This window comes from Lepisosteus platostomus, chromosome 25, assembly GCF_059453375.1.
Source record: "Lepisosteus platostomus isolate fLepPlt1 chromosome 25, fLepPlt1.hap1, whole genome shotgun sequence".
Taxonomy (NCBI): Eukaryota; Metazoa; Chordata; class Actinopteri; order Semionotiformes; family Lepisosteidae; genus Lepisosteus; species Lepisosteus platostomus.
In genome coordinates, this window is record NC_142635.1 from 9,293,355 (window position 1) to 9,309,623 (window position 16,269).

Consider the following 16,269-nt stretch of genomic DNA (forward strand, 5'->3'; position numbering starts at 1 on the left):
TGTTGTACCCAATGCATAAAATGTTGGTGTGTGTGTGGGCTCGTCTTTTATGGTCCATAATAGCTAAAGCTAGATAGTTGGAGTTGATGTTCTTACATCACAGGACTTACTGTATCTGTCCCTTTGTGAAGACAGGCCTCAAACACTGTGCTAGCTATGCAAAAATACCCCCCGCATGAACATTCCCCAGTGTACTGATGAGCACCTCTCCAGTGTGAAACCAGTATTAGGTGGTGGAGATGATGTGGTGTAGGAACACGGATATAATTTGTCATGGTCTTCCCCTCATTCTTCATAGCCAGGGGAGGTGTTGATTAAGACTTAAAGAATTTTTAATGTGATGTAATGTAATGTGTTAATCTTTCACGATTTATTTCTACTACAATGCTGTCTTAAACACGTACTTGGATTTAATTAAGCTTGTTTTTTTTTCACCATGGTACAGTACATGCAACATATGTGTGCATTTGGACGGTCAGACTGACTTGAAATCAAGGCCGATGCTAACTGAGAAGCGCTGTTCTTTGCCAGGCCTTGTTCTAGCTACCTTTTACTGTAGATACAGCCTGGTGGACCTCATCTGCATAATTCAGCAGAGCCACAAGCTGAAAAATCGTAAAAGCACAGTCATGCTGTTTCCTCACACTGAGTCCTCCTTTTAGGTTAATCAGTCCCAGAATAGTTACAAAAAAAGAGAGAGACTATTTTAATTTCTCCCTGAGCATTAGGCTTACTGACTTAGGCCCTTTACAGAATGCTGTAGGTTTCTCAGAGCTGAAATAATGACTGTCATCTGATGTTGATAACAGAAATGCATGCTTTAAAGAATGGTTTTTTTTGGTAACCAGCAAAATAACAAAGGACCCCAATACTGGTTTGCCGCACACAGGATCTCGTTTAGAATTACCTTTTCAACACTGATAAAAGGAAAGTCTGGATTAGCACTAAGACCTCAAAATCCGATTTGTGGCCTGTTTTGATTGTTTTGTTTGCTTGTATGGATGCTGCCTACTGTATGTACATATTGAGGTCACCGAAATGGCATTTATATGACCTCTCAGTGCTTAAAAGATTCCATATATTCAGCACTGATCAGAGATTAAATGTATTTCAACTGTACTCAGTACAATCCTTCAGGAAAATCATTGATAATGCTGGAATAATCTTTTTTTCTAGGAAGGAAAGCCAAAGCAGAGGTTACTATAAAGGCATTCATCCAGGGCTTATGCACGTGAACCACAAGCAATATGGACCACTGTACTGATTAGTTGGATATATGCTTTATGCATATGCAGATGCACATCAGCAATACTGTCTCCATAAATTACCGTCTCTTTGGTATATACACGCTACACTTTTTATTCATTCTTCAACCTTTTTCTTGTCTGTAAGGAAGGATGAGTCATAATAACACCACATTAAAGCATGCTGTTTAAATGGAAACTGCTTACAAAATGCTTATAATGACCATGTGTATTATTACAGGGGTATGCAGAATTTCTGATCAATGTCATTCGTACAAGTACAGAATAATATCTATTTTCTGCACAAAGCTACAGTAAAGATGGTGCACAGTTTTCACCTTACATGCCACTGTAGAATTTCATAGTACCCATCATAGACTGCTTTTCAATCTGGGTTGTGATTCTGAAAGAGGTGCTGAAGAATTCTTATTTTGTTAAGATACAACAGGTGACTCACAGAGTTTGACATTTTTCATGTTGTTTTTTTATCAAATGTAGCATCCTTAAGTAACATGATGTTAGTGGTGATGGGAGCTTTTGTGATCTGACTTTTCATCTAGTCCTTGTTTTTTTTTATCACGTTTGACTTCATCGGAGAGGTACTTGCAAGAACTAGCTGTACGGAAAAAGTAAAAATGTTACAGGACAAGTACTTTATTTTTTATACCTTAAGCTATATAAGTCAACTGGGAAAACATTCTCAGTCCTGGCCTAATTTGATGCAACTCCCTCCCTAGTGTGATGCCCACATTACTGAACACTACCTCTAAACATGAATAACAATGTAATTAGAGTTTGTTTTTTCTGTTATTCCTAGATAAAAATTTTGTTTTGCACGCATTTATCAGCATAGGAAATTACATTAGTTTACATACTGTATATTTATATTCCACTCGCTTAGTTATGAAGTATTTTGCTTTGATAGAGGTACAGTACTGTGGAACACTTATAATCATTGCACAGCCAAACTCTACAGCTACCGTATAAAGACAATGGCTTTGATCCGATAGAAAGGTTTTATTGTTATGCATTTCCTGGGAATGGCTGATAATTGTTTTTTTCCTTTGAAAGCTAGTCAGCAATCACTACTAGAGTTCTAATGTTTACATGCACCACTATGCAAAGAATTTAAGCTTTGCTGCATATGGGGTTGCCTTTATGCTGTAACTTCTGCCTCATTTTTTCCCCACTTCACATAATTAAAACTGATGTTAATTTTTCTTACGTTTTTGCTCTGATTGTTTCTTGGATTAGTTTTAACTATTTACCTGATGATGTTAGACGTCCCAGGGAGTGAGATTGCTGAATGGTGTCCTTGTAAATGAACATGCATGTCTCATTCACTGTGCTTACCCAGGTGAAGTAGAAAGTTTTTTTTATTTAAAGCAGTGCTTATGTGTGACTGATGCATACCTGAACTGTACATGGAATGGGCAAAATACACTGTAAATTAGGCTTAAAGCAAATGGTGCTCTTTCAGCAGTCTCATGGCAAGCAGCTTTTCTGCCAATTAAATCGCACCTGTACTAGCGCGAGGGAAGGGAAAGAGATTAACATCTGCGTACATTTACACAGCTTGCTGGGTCCTGTGATTTCTTTTTTTAACTTGCTTCCTTCGCAGTCTTTTAATTTGTTCTTGTGAAAGCTTACGCAAGTGTGTGAATGTCTAATAGTTTAACCAAGTGGTGATGTCACTGTTATTTGGCTCACAGTAGTAACTCACAGTAGCACGAGAGTAGCACAGTTTAGAAAAACTGCCTGGCAGATGGGTTGCTCTCTCTTTCTGAGGCTGGGAAGAAACTAGAGCCTGGTAGTATAATGGATCTGTTTAATAACTTCTTTTAGATTTTTTAGAAAGGCCGAGTTAAACTCCAGTGTGAGGAGAATGAAAATGGTCTCGTTGATCAGTCTCACAGAGTTCCAGCTGTACTGTAGCTAGCATTACAATGTAAAAGAAAGTTGTATCATCCAAGGCTAGGGATTGGGTTATAATGGAATGGGACGGTGTGACAAAGCCAACTTTATACAGCCCCATTCTTTGATTCTCTTCTGTAATACAGACCCTCACTTTATACTGCTATTTGTATAGCTGGTGATTATGGCAGGGGAAAAAAGGAAAATTTAAAGAAATGCTGAAAAGGGAATAATGACACTCCTTAATGCATCTGTCTGCTCCCTCTGTCCAAAGACAGCCACATCAAAAGAGCTCTTTGGTGCATGTGCAGGTGTTTACTGGTTCGTATGCAACAGGAATCTGAGAGCAAGCATTTTCTCTGAGTTGCTGGAATCATAGTAAACACTTCTGCTTTCATTCCCTCCTGGCGATTGGAGTTTCCTGCCAAAATGTTGAAAGTTATGGTGGAGTCAGTTCATTTCCGATACGGCAGGTGCCCAAATTGCACAACCAGGTCAGTGCAGATGGCACTACTTGGCATTTGTCTACCAGCAATGGTGCTATAAAACAAGCTTCTGTTTAGGATGAATAATGCCTGATGAAGGATTTCATTTTAATGCATGAGCAATGTCATAACACAAATTTGCGTATGAATAGATAATGAATTCAACTGGAAATCAAGTGTGCATTGAGCTCAAAAGTTTTAAATTCCTCCTTGGTAGTTTATTTTTATTTTTAAGAAAATCTTCGAAATACAGTACATTCACAGTGGTAGGAAAGAATGTAAAAATAACCTAAACAAGGGAATGTGAGTCACTTCTGTATACCTGATAGTGACAATTTGTATGTGCTGATAACTCAGTAGTATTATTTATTTAACATAGAAAAGCATCTTTTTCAACTCATTGTGAAATACTAACACTAGCAAGTAATGTTAATGACTTTAATGCTGTAGTTAGAGAGATGGTTGTGCTTCTTTTAATGGGCAGAGGTGGCACAGATGTCTTTTGTTACTCACTCAAGCCCTTTCTTGGGGAGTTGTTTCCAACTTTTTCCAGCCTAAGGCAGGGTTGTTTTGATAACAGTGCTAAGATAAGCAACACACTGCCCCCTTCCCACCCTTTTTTATCACTTTGGAGAACATTTGTGTCTTCTAAAGTTAAGGAATAGGGTGGCATCTATCCAGTTAATATATCTTTATCAGTAAGAATGCTGTAAGTAATGGGTTTTATACATGTAATGCATGTTAATCCTAATGAAATCTATCCATCTGCCCATTTTCAGTCTGCATTTCCTTGCATGGGTTGTGGCCTTAATGAAGTCACTTACATTTAGTCAAATAAAGAAGCATCAAACAGTTTAGTTTAGTCTCTTCCCCACAGCTATCTTTGTTTGGAAAACCATGAAGTTAGTGGCAGGCAGGTGCCATCAGAGACCGATGGCCTTCACTGAAATCATGTCACGGGAAAATCTGTTTTCAGTTTTTCCCTTTCCCACCCCCTTGGTTTAATTCCAATCCTTTTTTTCTCGGGGGTGACTGCTCCAAAATTCATCGGGGCACCAGTTCCTGGTTTATGGTATCCCAGCCGGGAAACACTATCCTTTGCTGAGTGAGAGGAATTTGTTCTCTGTCCTCCTGATCGTCTTTCCAGGCCTCCACAGTTGTCATTCCTGGTTGTCTCTGGGCTTGTTTTTTCTCACTAAGTTGAAAGAAACACCACTATATTCATAAGTTTCACCAGTGTCATTTCTAATGTTCTCCTGCCTGTGCCGATCTAAACATTTCATAGATTTTGTCCCTAGCTATTGCAATCAGAGTACTTCCGATATGTAGGATTACATCTACCTACACAGGCTCATTGGGGCACAATAAGGAAATCTCATTCGAACATCTTTTCTACCAATAATTCTTCAGGGCCACTTCTAATCCTCCCATGTTGTCTAACTGTATATGACATACCTTTACTGTCACACAACTGCCATCACAGATCGGGCAGATCTCATTACTGCCTGATCTTTTGTCAAGCAGCCCACCTGTTTTCCCTAATATCTCATTCAAGGCTCTGCTGTGTGTCAGCTGCTCTGTAATGTGGTACCCAACTGATTTAGGAACCAGTGTCCCACTCAGTTGGTTTTAACACTTCCATTTTCCATTAATATTTCCTTTGTGGTCTTGGAATAAGATTCCTTCCATTGTCCACTCCTATTATTTTTACTCTTATACTCTTTGGAAGCTGTTGCAGGTGTTTGGAATACAGGACAATGGATTGCTAGTAGGATACCATTTAAATTAAAAATGAGGTTTGTGGAGATCTGCCATTTTCTTTTGAAGGAGGAGTTTTTGTAGGCTAGTTTGCTCTGACTAATAGAAGAAGCTGTAAATATAGGTAAATATGAAAGTAGGTCTTCCATTTTTACTGATTTTAGCCACCCAAGAATTTCAAAAGGAAAGAGCCAGGAAAAAAAAGTCATGAATCACAAGCAGGCTGACAAATACAGAGCGATCTTTTTTGTTCTCCAATTCCTTTCTTTGGCAGGTTTTTCCCTGGTGTGCTGTCAATATTGTTACAGTCTCTCAGTTTTCATTAACGAGAGGAAGACAACAGGGCTAAATGGAGACACGGTTCAAAAAATTTGCAACACTTAGTATTTTTGTATGAAGAACTTATGAAACATATATTGTATTGAACCAAAAGAAAACACAAATGTAACAATATTAAGAATCTTGAGGTGAAAAGTGAAATGACAGAAATCGTCAACTGCAATTAAAAATGAGACTCATTTCTGAAATGAGTAAAAATGATCACCATTCCTTCATAACACTTAATGGCAATATTAGAATGTCTGCAATTGAAAATCGAGGCCTGTTGTATATTTTAAGTCATTCAGTAGCTGATTCATCCAAGGATATCTTCCAGCCATTGTTTAAATTCAATGATGGAGTCACTTTGAACCAAATTCCTATGTAGCATGTTCTAGACACCCAGGACATGTTGTGTAAAGGAGTGTCTCCTATTGCTGTTTTTTTAATGCACTTCAGTGTGGTTTTCATAAGTGTGCATGTAGAATGCTAGATGTTTTTGCAGGTACTGTATTAGCCTGTAAACAAGCCAGGTGCCATATACTGGACAATGCTTAAAGTACATCCACGGTCTTCCTGTTCTTCAGTGAAACACAGTAGTTTGACACCTTGTGTAAGGACATTTTTTTTATCTGTCGATCTCTTGTGATTTCCATTTAAATTGTAATGGTTTCCAATACAGCATGAAAGTAAAAGGTGTATTTCACTTGGCGCTTATTTTGAAGGCATATTACTACAGTGCCCAGTTTAAAATATGATTGTTATTATTGGAGTATTGTAATATTTGATTTCCATGCAAAACTCAGTTACTGAATCTAATATTAATAATATTCATATTCAAAATGTTCTGTCTACAAAGACAATTGCTTGGTGAGAGAGATTATTGTTTGGGGGTTAATACTGTATATACTGCATCTGTAAACACATGAAATGTTCAAACAATAAATCTTCCACGGACACCAGTTTTATTGAGCTCTTGGTGGTGATATGTTGCATGTCTTAAGTGATTATACATCACTGTCCTTCTCCACCCGTTCACCAGTGATTTGGATTCATTTAGCAATATTCCTCTTAATGATCTCTCATAGCTGGTTATAAAAGTGTCACTGTGGAACATTGCTGTCTAGGAAAATAGGAGCTCAAACTGTTTGTTGTAGCGGAGATTGATGTGGCAGCATTTTAAGCATTATCCCTTCATGACTAGCCTGCAGTTTTAAAAAAAACATTACATTACTTAACGTGCTTTGTATCATGAGCAGCTTATCACACAATACATTACTTAGTAAAGAAGAATAATACTTAAACTGACATTTTAAAGGAGGACATTTTGGGGATCTTAAGTGCAATTTGCTTGGCCTATAAAAAATGGCAACATTCACTTTTGCTTTCAATAATGAGTGAACTACAAATATATTGTTGCCTTACAGGCATGTGGATAAAAATAATGTGTTTCATTGTGCACTTTCCAGGATAGGTATTATTTTGAATATTTTACCTTCATTCTTGACATACTTCTTAAGTGACTTATGGTAAGCCACACAACACAGTCATAGCACTATTACCAGTCAGGTTCTGTAAAATAGTGCTCCCATAGTCCACTTCTAGATGTAGTTGTGGTTTCACAATAATGTGAAGGGCACGCGATGGCCTCTTCTCATCCTTCCCTTATGGTATTAACATGTGACAAGTTTCACATCTTCGGAGAGCCCCTATAATTTAAAATAAAAGCTACACTGCAGTTGACTGTAGTAACATTAGAACATCTAGAACTCTAAGCTGATCTTGAGCAAAGAAGCTAAATCTGGAATGTACTGCCCCTCAGAGATCACATGGAAAAGAAGCACTGTAAGGTATAGAAGAGGGGTAAAATGAGAACCCAATGTAAGGATGGGCTTTTCACAATGTGGAATGATTTGTGATTGTTCCACACCTGGAGGTAAGTGAAGAATGTCCACTGACCTACATTATAGGATGGCAAAGATGAATGAAGGTGAATGAAAGCAAAATGAAACAGACTAAATTAAAAACGTCACAATTGAGAAAAATCTAATACTTTTCACGAACCCCATAATGAGTGTCTTCCCACTTGAACAAATTGAGAGGCAGAGGTATATTCCTTTAATGTCAATTGGGTTTTTAGTCAGCTCATGTGACATTGAGTTTAAAAAGCTCTAATGTGCTAGCAATACATCCAAAGCCTATTTTTTTCATATTCCCCCCCCTCCACACTAGTTAAAAATGTTCATTTTCTGGCGATGGTGTCTCTAACAGCAGGCTGCCAGACATGCAGAATTCCCAGTTATTGTCTCAGAGCGAAGTTTGACCACATGTCTTCAGTTTTACTGAGCCAAGCAAGCTGTGCTGCGTCACACCTGGTACTGGAGTAAAATTGAATACATAATTTTTAGCATAGTATCTTTAAGAAACCAAAGATTCAGTAACATCTGCAGTATAATTTCCTTTTCACATTCATTTTAAAACATGTTCAAAATATAGTATATTTGTTACAAATGTAAACAGAAAACATTACCTGTACTGTGGTACAAACACTGTGCCTAGATAACATGTTGGTACTGTTCCTACCTGTATACAGAAAAGGTACAGAGTTTGTCCTCAAACATTGTGACCCTGAAACTAAACATTCACTTACATGAGGTTGAATGTTGCTTTCTTTTTGATTTAATATACAGTAAAGTAAGCAGCAGTCCCAAGATTTTAACAGTGCTTTTTGTGCAACTTAATATTTTTTTAGAACACTCTTACTTATTTTGGGGAAGAATGCACAGTAACTTCAGTAATGGGTATGTCTTTACTTATTTCATATTCATTTTTGTGGTGAAGAGCTCTATCCGCAGATAATGGAACATATGGAAATAAAACATGCTCAAAAACGATTATGTTAATAGGAGATTTAAGATGGAAGATCTGCCCTGCAGTAAGTTTATAGAGTTATATGGTAATTTATGGTGGAGCAAGTAATCGTGTTCAGCAGCATGCAGTCAACACATTCCTGTGCTAAAAGGAAATGAAGAATATGATTTGAATTAAACAAGCTTAAAGACATATATAGGCAATAATCAAAGTCCTAATGCACTTCAAGCCCAAGATAGACCTGTATCTGTCACAGCAGGCTCTCTAGCTAGAATATAAATTATAGGTCCATTTGATAAATGACAGAGCCATTCCATTGAATAAATAAGAGCTTTTAAAAAAAGATACCTGGAATCACAGCTCTAAGAAAAAGCCATGTTTTTTTATTAAACCTGCACTACTTTATGACACTTTAAGTGTTGTGAGAAGAAAGGGTTTTGTAGCAATTTCAGACAAACCACAAAAGTAGATTTTGAAAATGAATGTTTTGTTGAAAGTCAAATCCTAATTATTCATTGGCAACACGTTCAGATGTTAAAACCATATTCCTTGGAACTATAGGGATCTTCAGGTATTTTAGGTATCAGCTCCACTACCAGTACCATAACCGGCCACTTGAAGTGCTTTGAAATGGTTTTGCAGGACTCGTTATGGTTTGCGTTCCTGTGTCCATTTTATTTAAGAAGCGTTGGCTCCGAAACGTTTGTTTTGGACTCAGCCAAATAATTATCCATCCCAAAACAACTTTGGTGAAATGCAACCGAGACTTCAGGTCGGGGAAAGAAATTAAATATGATGCCCATTTAGTTTCAGAGAGGTGTGTGTGCAAGATATGGTGGAGAGAGAGAGAGACAGAAGCAATAAAGGATATTGCACCGGGACAGCGAATGGGAAGCTTGAAGCTTCTTTGTAGCATAAAAGCTCTGGGGCTTTTCCACTGAAATATTGAAACAAGCAGAGAGTGATATATGGCACTGATGTAGCTGGGAAATTGGGGGCTGGATAAGGAGAGCGCTCCAGAGAAATGCAGATGGAATGAAATTAATTATTCTTGTGAAAAGAAGAAGAGAGGGGTGCTGGTAAAAGCAGGCGATATATACACTGTAGTTATACATGTCAGTAGATGTATAAATATTGTGAGGGGCTGCCTTTCAGCAAATGCAGAAAGCATGACTTCCCTGAATACAGATGACATTGCTCATCACCATAAGCTGATCACAACATTAAACCACAGTTGACGTACTGACGGTATCTCAAGATTTAGGCACAAAAAAAATATTAATTATAAACATACAGTGCCTTGAAAGAATCTGCAAGGAAGAATGGGAGAAACTGCCCAAATCCAGGTGTGCAAAGCTGGTAGAAGCATACACAAGAAGACTCACAGCTGTAATCGCTGCTAAAGGTGGTCCTACAAAGTACTGAATAAAGGGTCTGGATATTTTTGAAAATGGGAGATTTCAGTTTTTTATTTTTAATACATTTGCAGAAATTCCTAAAAACGAGTTTTCACCTTGTCATTATAGGGTAGTGTGTGTCGATTGATGGCAAAAAGAATCAATTCAATCCATTTCGAAATAAGTCTACAACACAACAAAGTGTTGAAAAAGTGGAGGGGTCTGAATACTTTCTGAAGGCACTGCATATTTCAATGAAAAGCAACATTTTAGAAGGTATTTTAGAAGAATTACTTCTAAAATACCTCTATTTTTAAGAATTTTTTTCACACAATTAATGTTTACAACCAAGCAGAGTAAAGTGGACCAGATTTCAAATGACCAGATTGCTAACGTAGACGTCCGGTCCTGTTTGGAGTTCGACCAGTGCGTGCATGGATTTAGCATTGGATTTCGTATAAGTAAATTACTCCCAGCACACTCGAATTGAAGAAAAAATCAGTTCCTTTGATGTTGTGTTCTGTCAGTACATCTGTTCTTTTGTTTCTCTAAAATCAAGGGGGAGAAAAAGGCTATTTTTAGGCCAGTATGGTGCGTGGTGTTTACTGAAGCCTCAGAACAGCTGCCTCTTACAAAAACAAAGTGGTGTTCCACATCTGGGATTTAATGGACAACCTGTCCTCATAGCTTAGCCATTTTTCCCCTTTCTCTTTTCTCAGCTCCCCCTAATTTCACGGAGACCCCGCCACAGTATGTGGAGGCCAAGGAGGGGGGCAGCATCACCTTGACCTGCACTGCCTTTGGTAACCCCAAACCCGTGGTCAGCTGGCTGCGAGAGGGACAGCTCCTGGGGGACAGTGGGAAGTATAAGGTAAGGCACCTCCTGGGGGACAGTGGGAAGTATAAGGTAAGGCACCTCCCGGCTCCTCTACAGTGTTCTTGACCTCGATAGCCGCCAGTCCAGACAACCGTAGTTTGAAACCTGCCCACCGTGCAGCAATGACTCTGACTTTAGAGGGCGCTAACGTCGCCAGGGTCCACCGCAGGATGCATGCAGGAGGTCATGGACGTGTGGGGTTGAGCTGCAACACTTCCCTCACATGAGTACTTTCACTGCCCCAGAAGACAGTACTTCCAAACTCCCAAACCCATCCCCAGTAGCACGCTACCAGCATTCCTGGCCAATCCCTGTCACAATCAGTTGCTATCAGGGAATTCCAGATTTTGGGCTATTTAAGGAAAAATTATTTAATTCAATGGTCTCATTTTTATGTGCACTGGATAGCATGGTGCAGTTTTCACAGAGCATGCTGACTTGTTTTAAAAGCATTATATGTATATAATATAATGAAAGTGAAAATATGCATTCCCTATTTTATCTTTTATCCTGTTTTGCTCCCGTTAATGGTTTTGTTCTGTGCCTCTTACCTGCAGAAATTGCTAACCTCAGTTTAGAAGGGAGCTCTTTTGTAAATAATTCTTATCATTTGCATTTTTAAATTAGATAACACCTCCTCATGCAGAATGTTATGCGCAGCTCAGCTTTGCACTGTAAATGTCAGAAATTCTCTCAATACTGTATGTCTCTCATTTACTGTGTAATTCGAAATTCTCAGCCTAGGAAATTCAAGGCAGAATCTTAGGCCTTGTGCCTAATATTCCACAGCAGCATTCCTTGACAATGTCTGATACAATCAGTTATTACCAGGGAAATCCAAATTTGGGGTATTTAAGGAAACATTATTGAAATCAAAGGTTTATGAATATACAGTATTAAACAAATCTGAGATGACCAGTTGTGCAAACTGTCAAGCAACATTAAAAGCGTAACACCTCCGAGAAGACGTGATGAGAAACATTCACCTCAAAGTTGTTTTCCCATTTTTATAGTATGATGTAATATTTTGTACAGATTAGGTCAGAAACTGCTGAAGATCCTGTTAAAAATACATCTTTCCTGTCTCTCTTGCTTGCTGTTTTCTAAAGCGCTGATACTGTAGCAACACCTGACATTTATTTCTCTGGTGTAGACTGACATTTCCGTTGTTATTTGGAGGTGCCACTCCCACTGGCGGAATTATTCAGAGTGACAGGTTGCTGAAAATCTTTGCCAGGCCCAAAGCTTTCTACTAGTTTACTAGCTTGACCAGCTTCTGTGCCAGTGCCTGTGACCTGACCATGTAATTGATGAACAAAAGGTCAAGCAACACCTTTGTTATGTGTTATACCTAGGTCAAGCAACACCTCAGTTATCTACTGTATAGTGAGGTTGAATTAATTTTTCTTCGGTAAGTTAATCAATAGAAATAACATTTTTGTTGTTTTTAATATGTGTTTAATTTCATTTTCAGTTCCAGGTTTCATGTTGATGTGAGTAGATATTACTGAACAAATATTCCAAACAGAGTCAAATGTAGTTCTATTGGAAGGCTGGTTTTGCAAGGCTAGGAGGAATTCATAAAGCATTTCAATAAACAGCTGATTTTTTTTTTAGCTCTGAAGAGAACGCATTGATGTAAGTGGCACACAACTTTAAAAAGCTTATAATTTCTATTTTGTCTGGTGTAATAGTTCACATGAATAATTGTGCTTTGGGGCTAAGTGCCTTTCATCAAATGGGAAATATGGAGTATGTGGTGGTCATGGGTTAATTTGAAAAGATTGAAATGCACTTGAAAAATATTTAAGCTTAATGGTATAAAATGTGCCATGATTAGCAACAAATGTATGAGAGAAATCAATTTATTCTAAAACGTCCTAAATTTCACCTACAGCAGGTGACTTTGTGGGTAACAATAAAAAAAGACTTGCTTAAATTTTAAAAATAGTACAATCATGTACCCAAATGCCATTTAAACTGTGAACTACTGACTCCCAATAGATGTACAGAATTGAGATTGTGTTGCTTATGTGGTGCTCGCAGCAGCAAGACAGAATTGTGCAGTAACTCAAGTGAAAGCCAGGCCTGCCGCATGCAGAAATGACAACGTGTCAGTTGTCACAAAACAAATTGAAACGTATCATCATCGCCATGGCTACCGTTATTGATGGGGAGTCCCTTGCCGGTTTGCTGCATGGCATCATCTTTCCGGGGGGGGAGCAGTGACGTTTACAGCTAAATTCCTGGAGCCCCTTGTTGCGCTCTGGAATCTCCTTTTGAAAAAGACACCGCTTGAAGCGGCCCCATCAGCAAACCTAGCAGCAAAGTCAGGAGATCCTGTGAAGTCCTTCCAGTGGGGTACCTTTGCATAGGAAGTGCAGTGCTGGCTGGGTTGCTTGTTAGAGGTGATACAGGCCTGTTTCTGTAAAGACACAATCACAGCCTCGGCACTTATCTGATCTCTGATATTTTAGTGTTGCAGATTGTCCTGTTTCCAGGAGGCATGGTGGCACAGTGGTTCGCATTGCATATCAGCACTGGGGCCCCAGATTCAATTCTCAACGCATGGTGCGGAAACGTATGGAATGTTTGTACAGTGTGCTCTTTCACCTTGTTACTGTGGGTTTCCTTGGGGGGCTCCGGTCTCCTCCCACAGTCCAAAGACATACTGGGAGGTTCATTGATATCTGGGAATATTGGTGTGGGTGTCTGTCTGTGTGTGTGTGCCCTGCGATGGACTGGCATCCTGTCCAGGGTGTATCCTGCCTTATACCCATTGCCTGCTGGGATAGGCTCTAGTTCCCCTGCGACCCTGTATGTGTGTAAAGAGTTGGAAAATGGATGGATGGAACTGTCCTATGTTTCTTAACTTGAGTGTTTAACATATATGGTCTTTAGAAATGTAGAGATCTAACGGGCGACAGATGTTTCACGATTTTTTTTCTCAGCCGCTGCTGTGCTTGTTTTTTGCATTTAGAATTTGAACACACAGACCTACAGTAGCTGCATCTCGCAAAGAAGGCTTTCTACAATCTTGGCGTTAAAGCTTAAATTATTCTCATTAAAGCTTTTTCTTGTCCCAGGATTAAAGGGACACAAATGTTTTGTCTTTGTTATCCGAGCCAGCTAAAAAGAAAGTACAGTTTCAAACAGATGTGTTTTCAGATAAGATGTGAAGCCAGCCTTGGTGCTAATTGTCTGAAACAGACAGCTGGCAGCTCCTTAGGCAAAAGAGCTAAACAGCGAAATGTCCTTTCAGCTTTCAGGCTTTATTTAAAAGTAGTGTGAAAAAATATATGTTTGGGTAATTGCAGTAGATGTTGAATACTTTGCATTTTTGCATTAAGTGTACTCTTTACGGTTCGATATGCTGTACCTATAGATACAGTATATAGAAATGTTTCGATACAGTACATATAAAGAAGGGGCACCGGTCATTTTTGGTTGCTCACATCTTATGGTTCATTTCCAGTCTGTTATTACTGGTGACGGCAGATTCAGCCGAATGAGAACAATATCTACACAATTATTGTTGTAATTAATTCATGTTTCTTTTCTGTAAGTTGCAGAATAATTACTTAATTATTGTGATCTGTCAGGCCAGCCCTGCCTGATTGATTATTTTTTGTTCAGCTCCTGTAAAAATTTAGTGGGCTGTTGTTAACTTAATCCTGCACCAAATAATTCATCAAGTCTTAATTAGAATGGTGGGGTGTGCAATGTAATTCTGTAGCTACAATGAGCGCACTGTCATGAGTCCTTATGATGAATAATTGGTGTGCTGTACTTGGGGTTACGGGAGGTTAGAATGAATTGAATTAGAGTTGGAGCCCTGGCAGGAGCTGCTCTTGCAGCTGCTTTCCATCACTGTTTGCTCATTTATAAGTTTTGGATTTAGACAACAGATAAAAACAAGATGAAGGCCCATTGTTGATTATATGATGCCTTCCATCGGATTCTGACTGGCTTCCAAACGTTTTCAGGTAATCCGAATGGTCACAGCATGGTATTTCTCAGATATCTAATTTCTGAATCTTGATTAAATATTTTGGTGTATACTGTGCAATGGAGGGGTAAGACCTGGCCAACTATTCTAAGCACTTGCCTCTACATACAGTAGTTTCAGACAGAATGTGTAGATACTGTATTGAGCAAAACATGATTCTAAAATCTTCTACCCTTCTATAAGTGATTTTTAATTGCAAGTTATATATCCATATAATAGCAAAGCAAGTGAGAATGAAAGGCTGAATATCCCAGTGGAGATACCGTAGCCTAAATTTGCTTTTTTTCCCGCTTTACCAGTGCAGAATCAGCAAGCTCTGCTGTAAGGTAGTAGAGAAGAAACTTTGTGAAATGCAGAAGCCGTTAATTGCTTTATGCAAGTTCTCCGACCCTTTATGTTCTGAAATTCACAGATGTTTCGTTCCTCAGGAAAAATACTGTTTGAGTTTAGAGGTGAAATAGTTGAGCAGGGACAGGGTAATTATAATCAATTGTAATTAGCATATCATTGTAGATTTACTGAATCCAAATTGGGAGCTGAATTTTGACAGAAAGGATAATTCACCTCGTACACCCTTCATGGAGCTCTCACGTGTCATTGTGTGGGCTTGTGGTTAGGAGCCTCAGTACTACTGTAGTATTACTCAGTACTACTGTAATTAAACCCCACAATCCTCAGATCCAGAAAACAAATGGTCCATGCAAAGCTGGATTCTGTAGTTAATATAGATCATTTCAAAGGGGAGCATGTACTTTTTTTATTTATCTATCTAGCCATGCATTTTCTGACCACTTCTTCGTGGGGGAGCCATAGTCAATCCCAGTAAATCCCAGTAAGCCACAGGCACATTCTGGACGGGATGCCAGTCCATTGTAGGACTGGTCACACGAACACAAACACAGACACACACACACTCACTCGCCTAGGGCCACTTTTCCCAGAAGCCACTTTAAATGCATCTCTCTGGGAAAATAATTAGGTTTAATTGAAAATTTGGGTGGGAGAAGAGCTGGAAGACACTAGGCCCTCAAGGTGTTGCATTTGAATGTCTTGGTTTAAATTTTTACCTCCCACAATGCCCCAGCAACCATTCCCCAGCAGCAGTTTTGGTGATCTTGCAGCTCCAGGGCAGGAGAGCAATGTTTGGAGGCTCAGACCCAGGTGGACAGGTTCTTTCAATCCATCAATTAACGGGGCTCTTTTGAATCCAATTCTTTCTCTCTGCCTCTCTTTTCGGCAATACGACAGGTTTTTTTCCCCGCTACTTATTTTTTGGCTTTGTTACATTATTGTCTTTGGAGTTCTGCATGTCATCATTATGCTGTTACAAGCAACACATACAGAATACTGTACCCTAATAATACTGTACCCTCTGGAACGGGTAATAAGTAAATAA

General features: G+C 38.9%; 1 protein-coding gene and 1 long non-coding RNA gene across 8 annotated transcripts in view; one reads left to right on the plus strand and one right to left on the minus strand.

Moving 5' to 3' along the window:
• LOC148641048 (uncharacterized) overlaps positions 1-16,269 on the minus strand; it is a 637,701-nt gene that overhangs the window by 281,506 nt on the left and 339,926 nt on the right. The gene's annotated exons all lie outside the window — the stretch shown is intronic.
• Positions 1-16,269, plus strand: part of igsf9bb (immunoglobulin superfamily, member 9Bb) — a 160,663-nt gene that overhangs the window by 67,765 nt on the left and 76,629 nt on the right. For all 6 annotated transcript variants that reach the window (XM_088620172.1, XM_088620174.1, XM_088620173.1 and 3 more), the window contains exon 4: positions 10,707-10,858. In XM_088620172.1, coding sequence (XP_088476298.1) covers positions 10,707-10,858 — 152 coding nt within the window. The remainder of the gene's footprint in view (positions 1-10,706; positions 10,859-16,269) is intronic.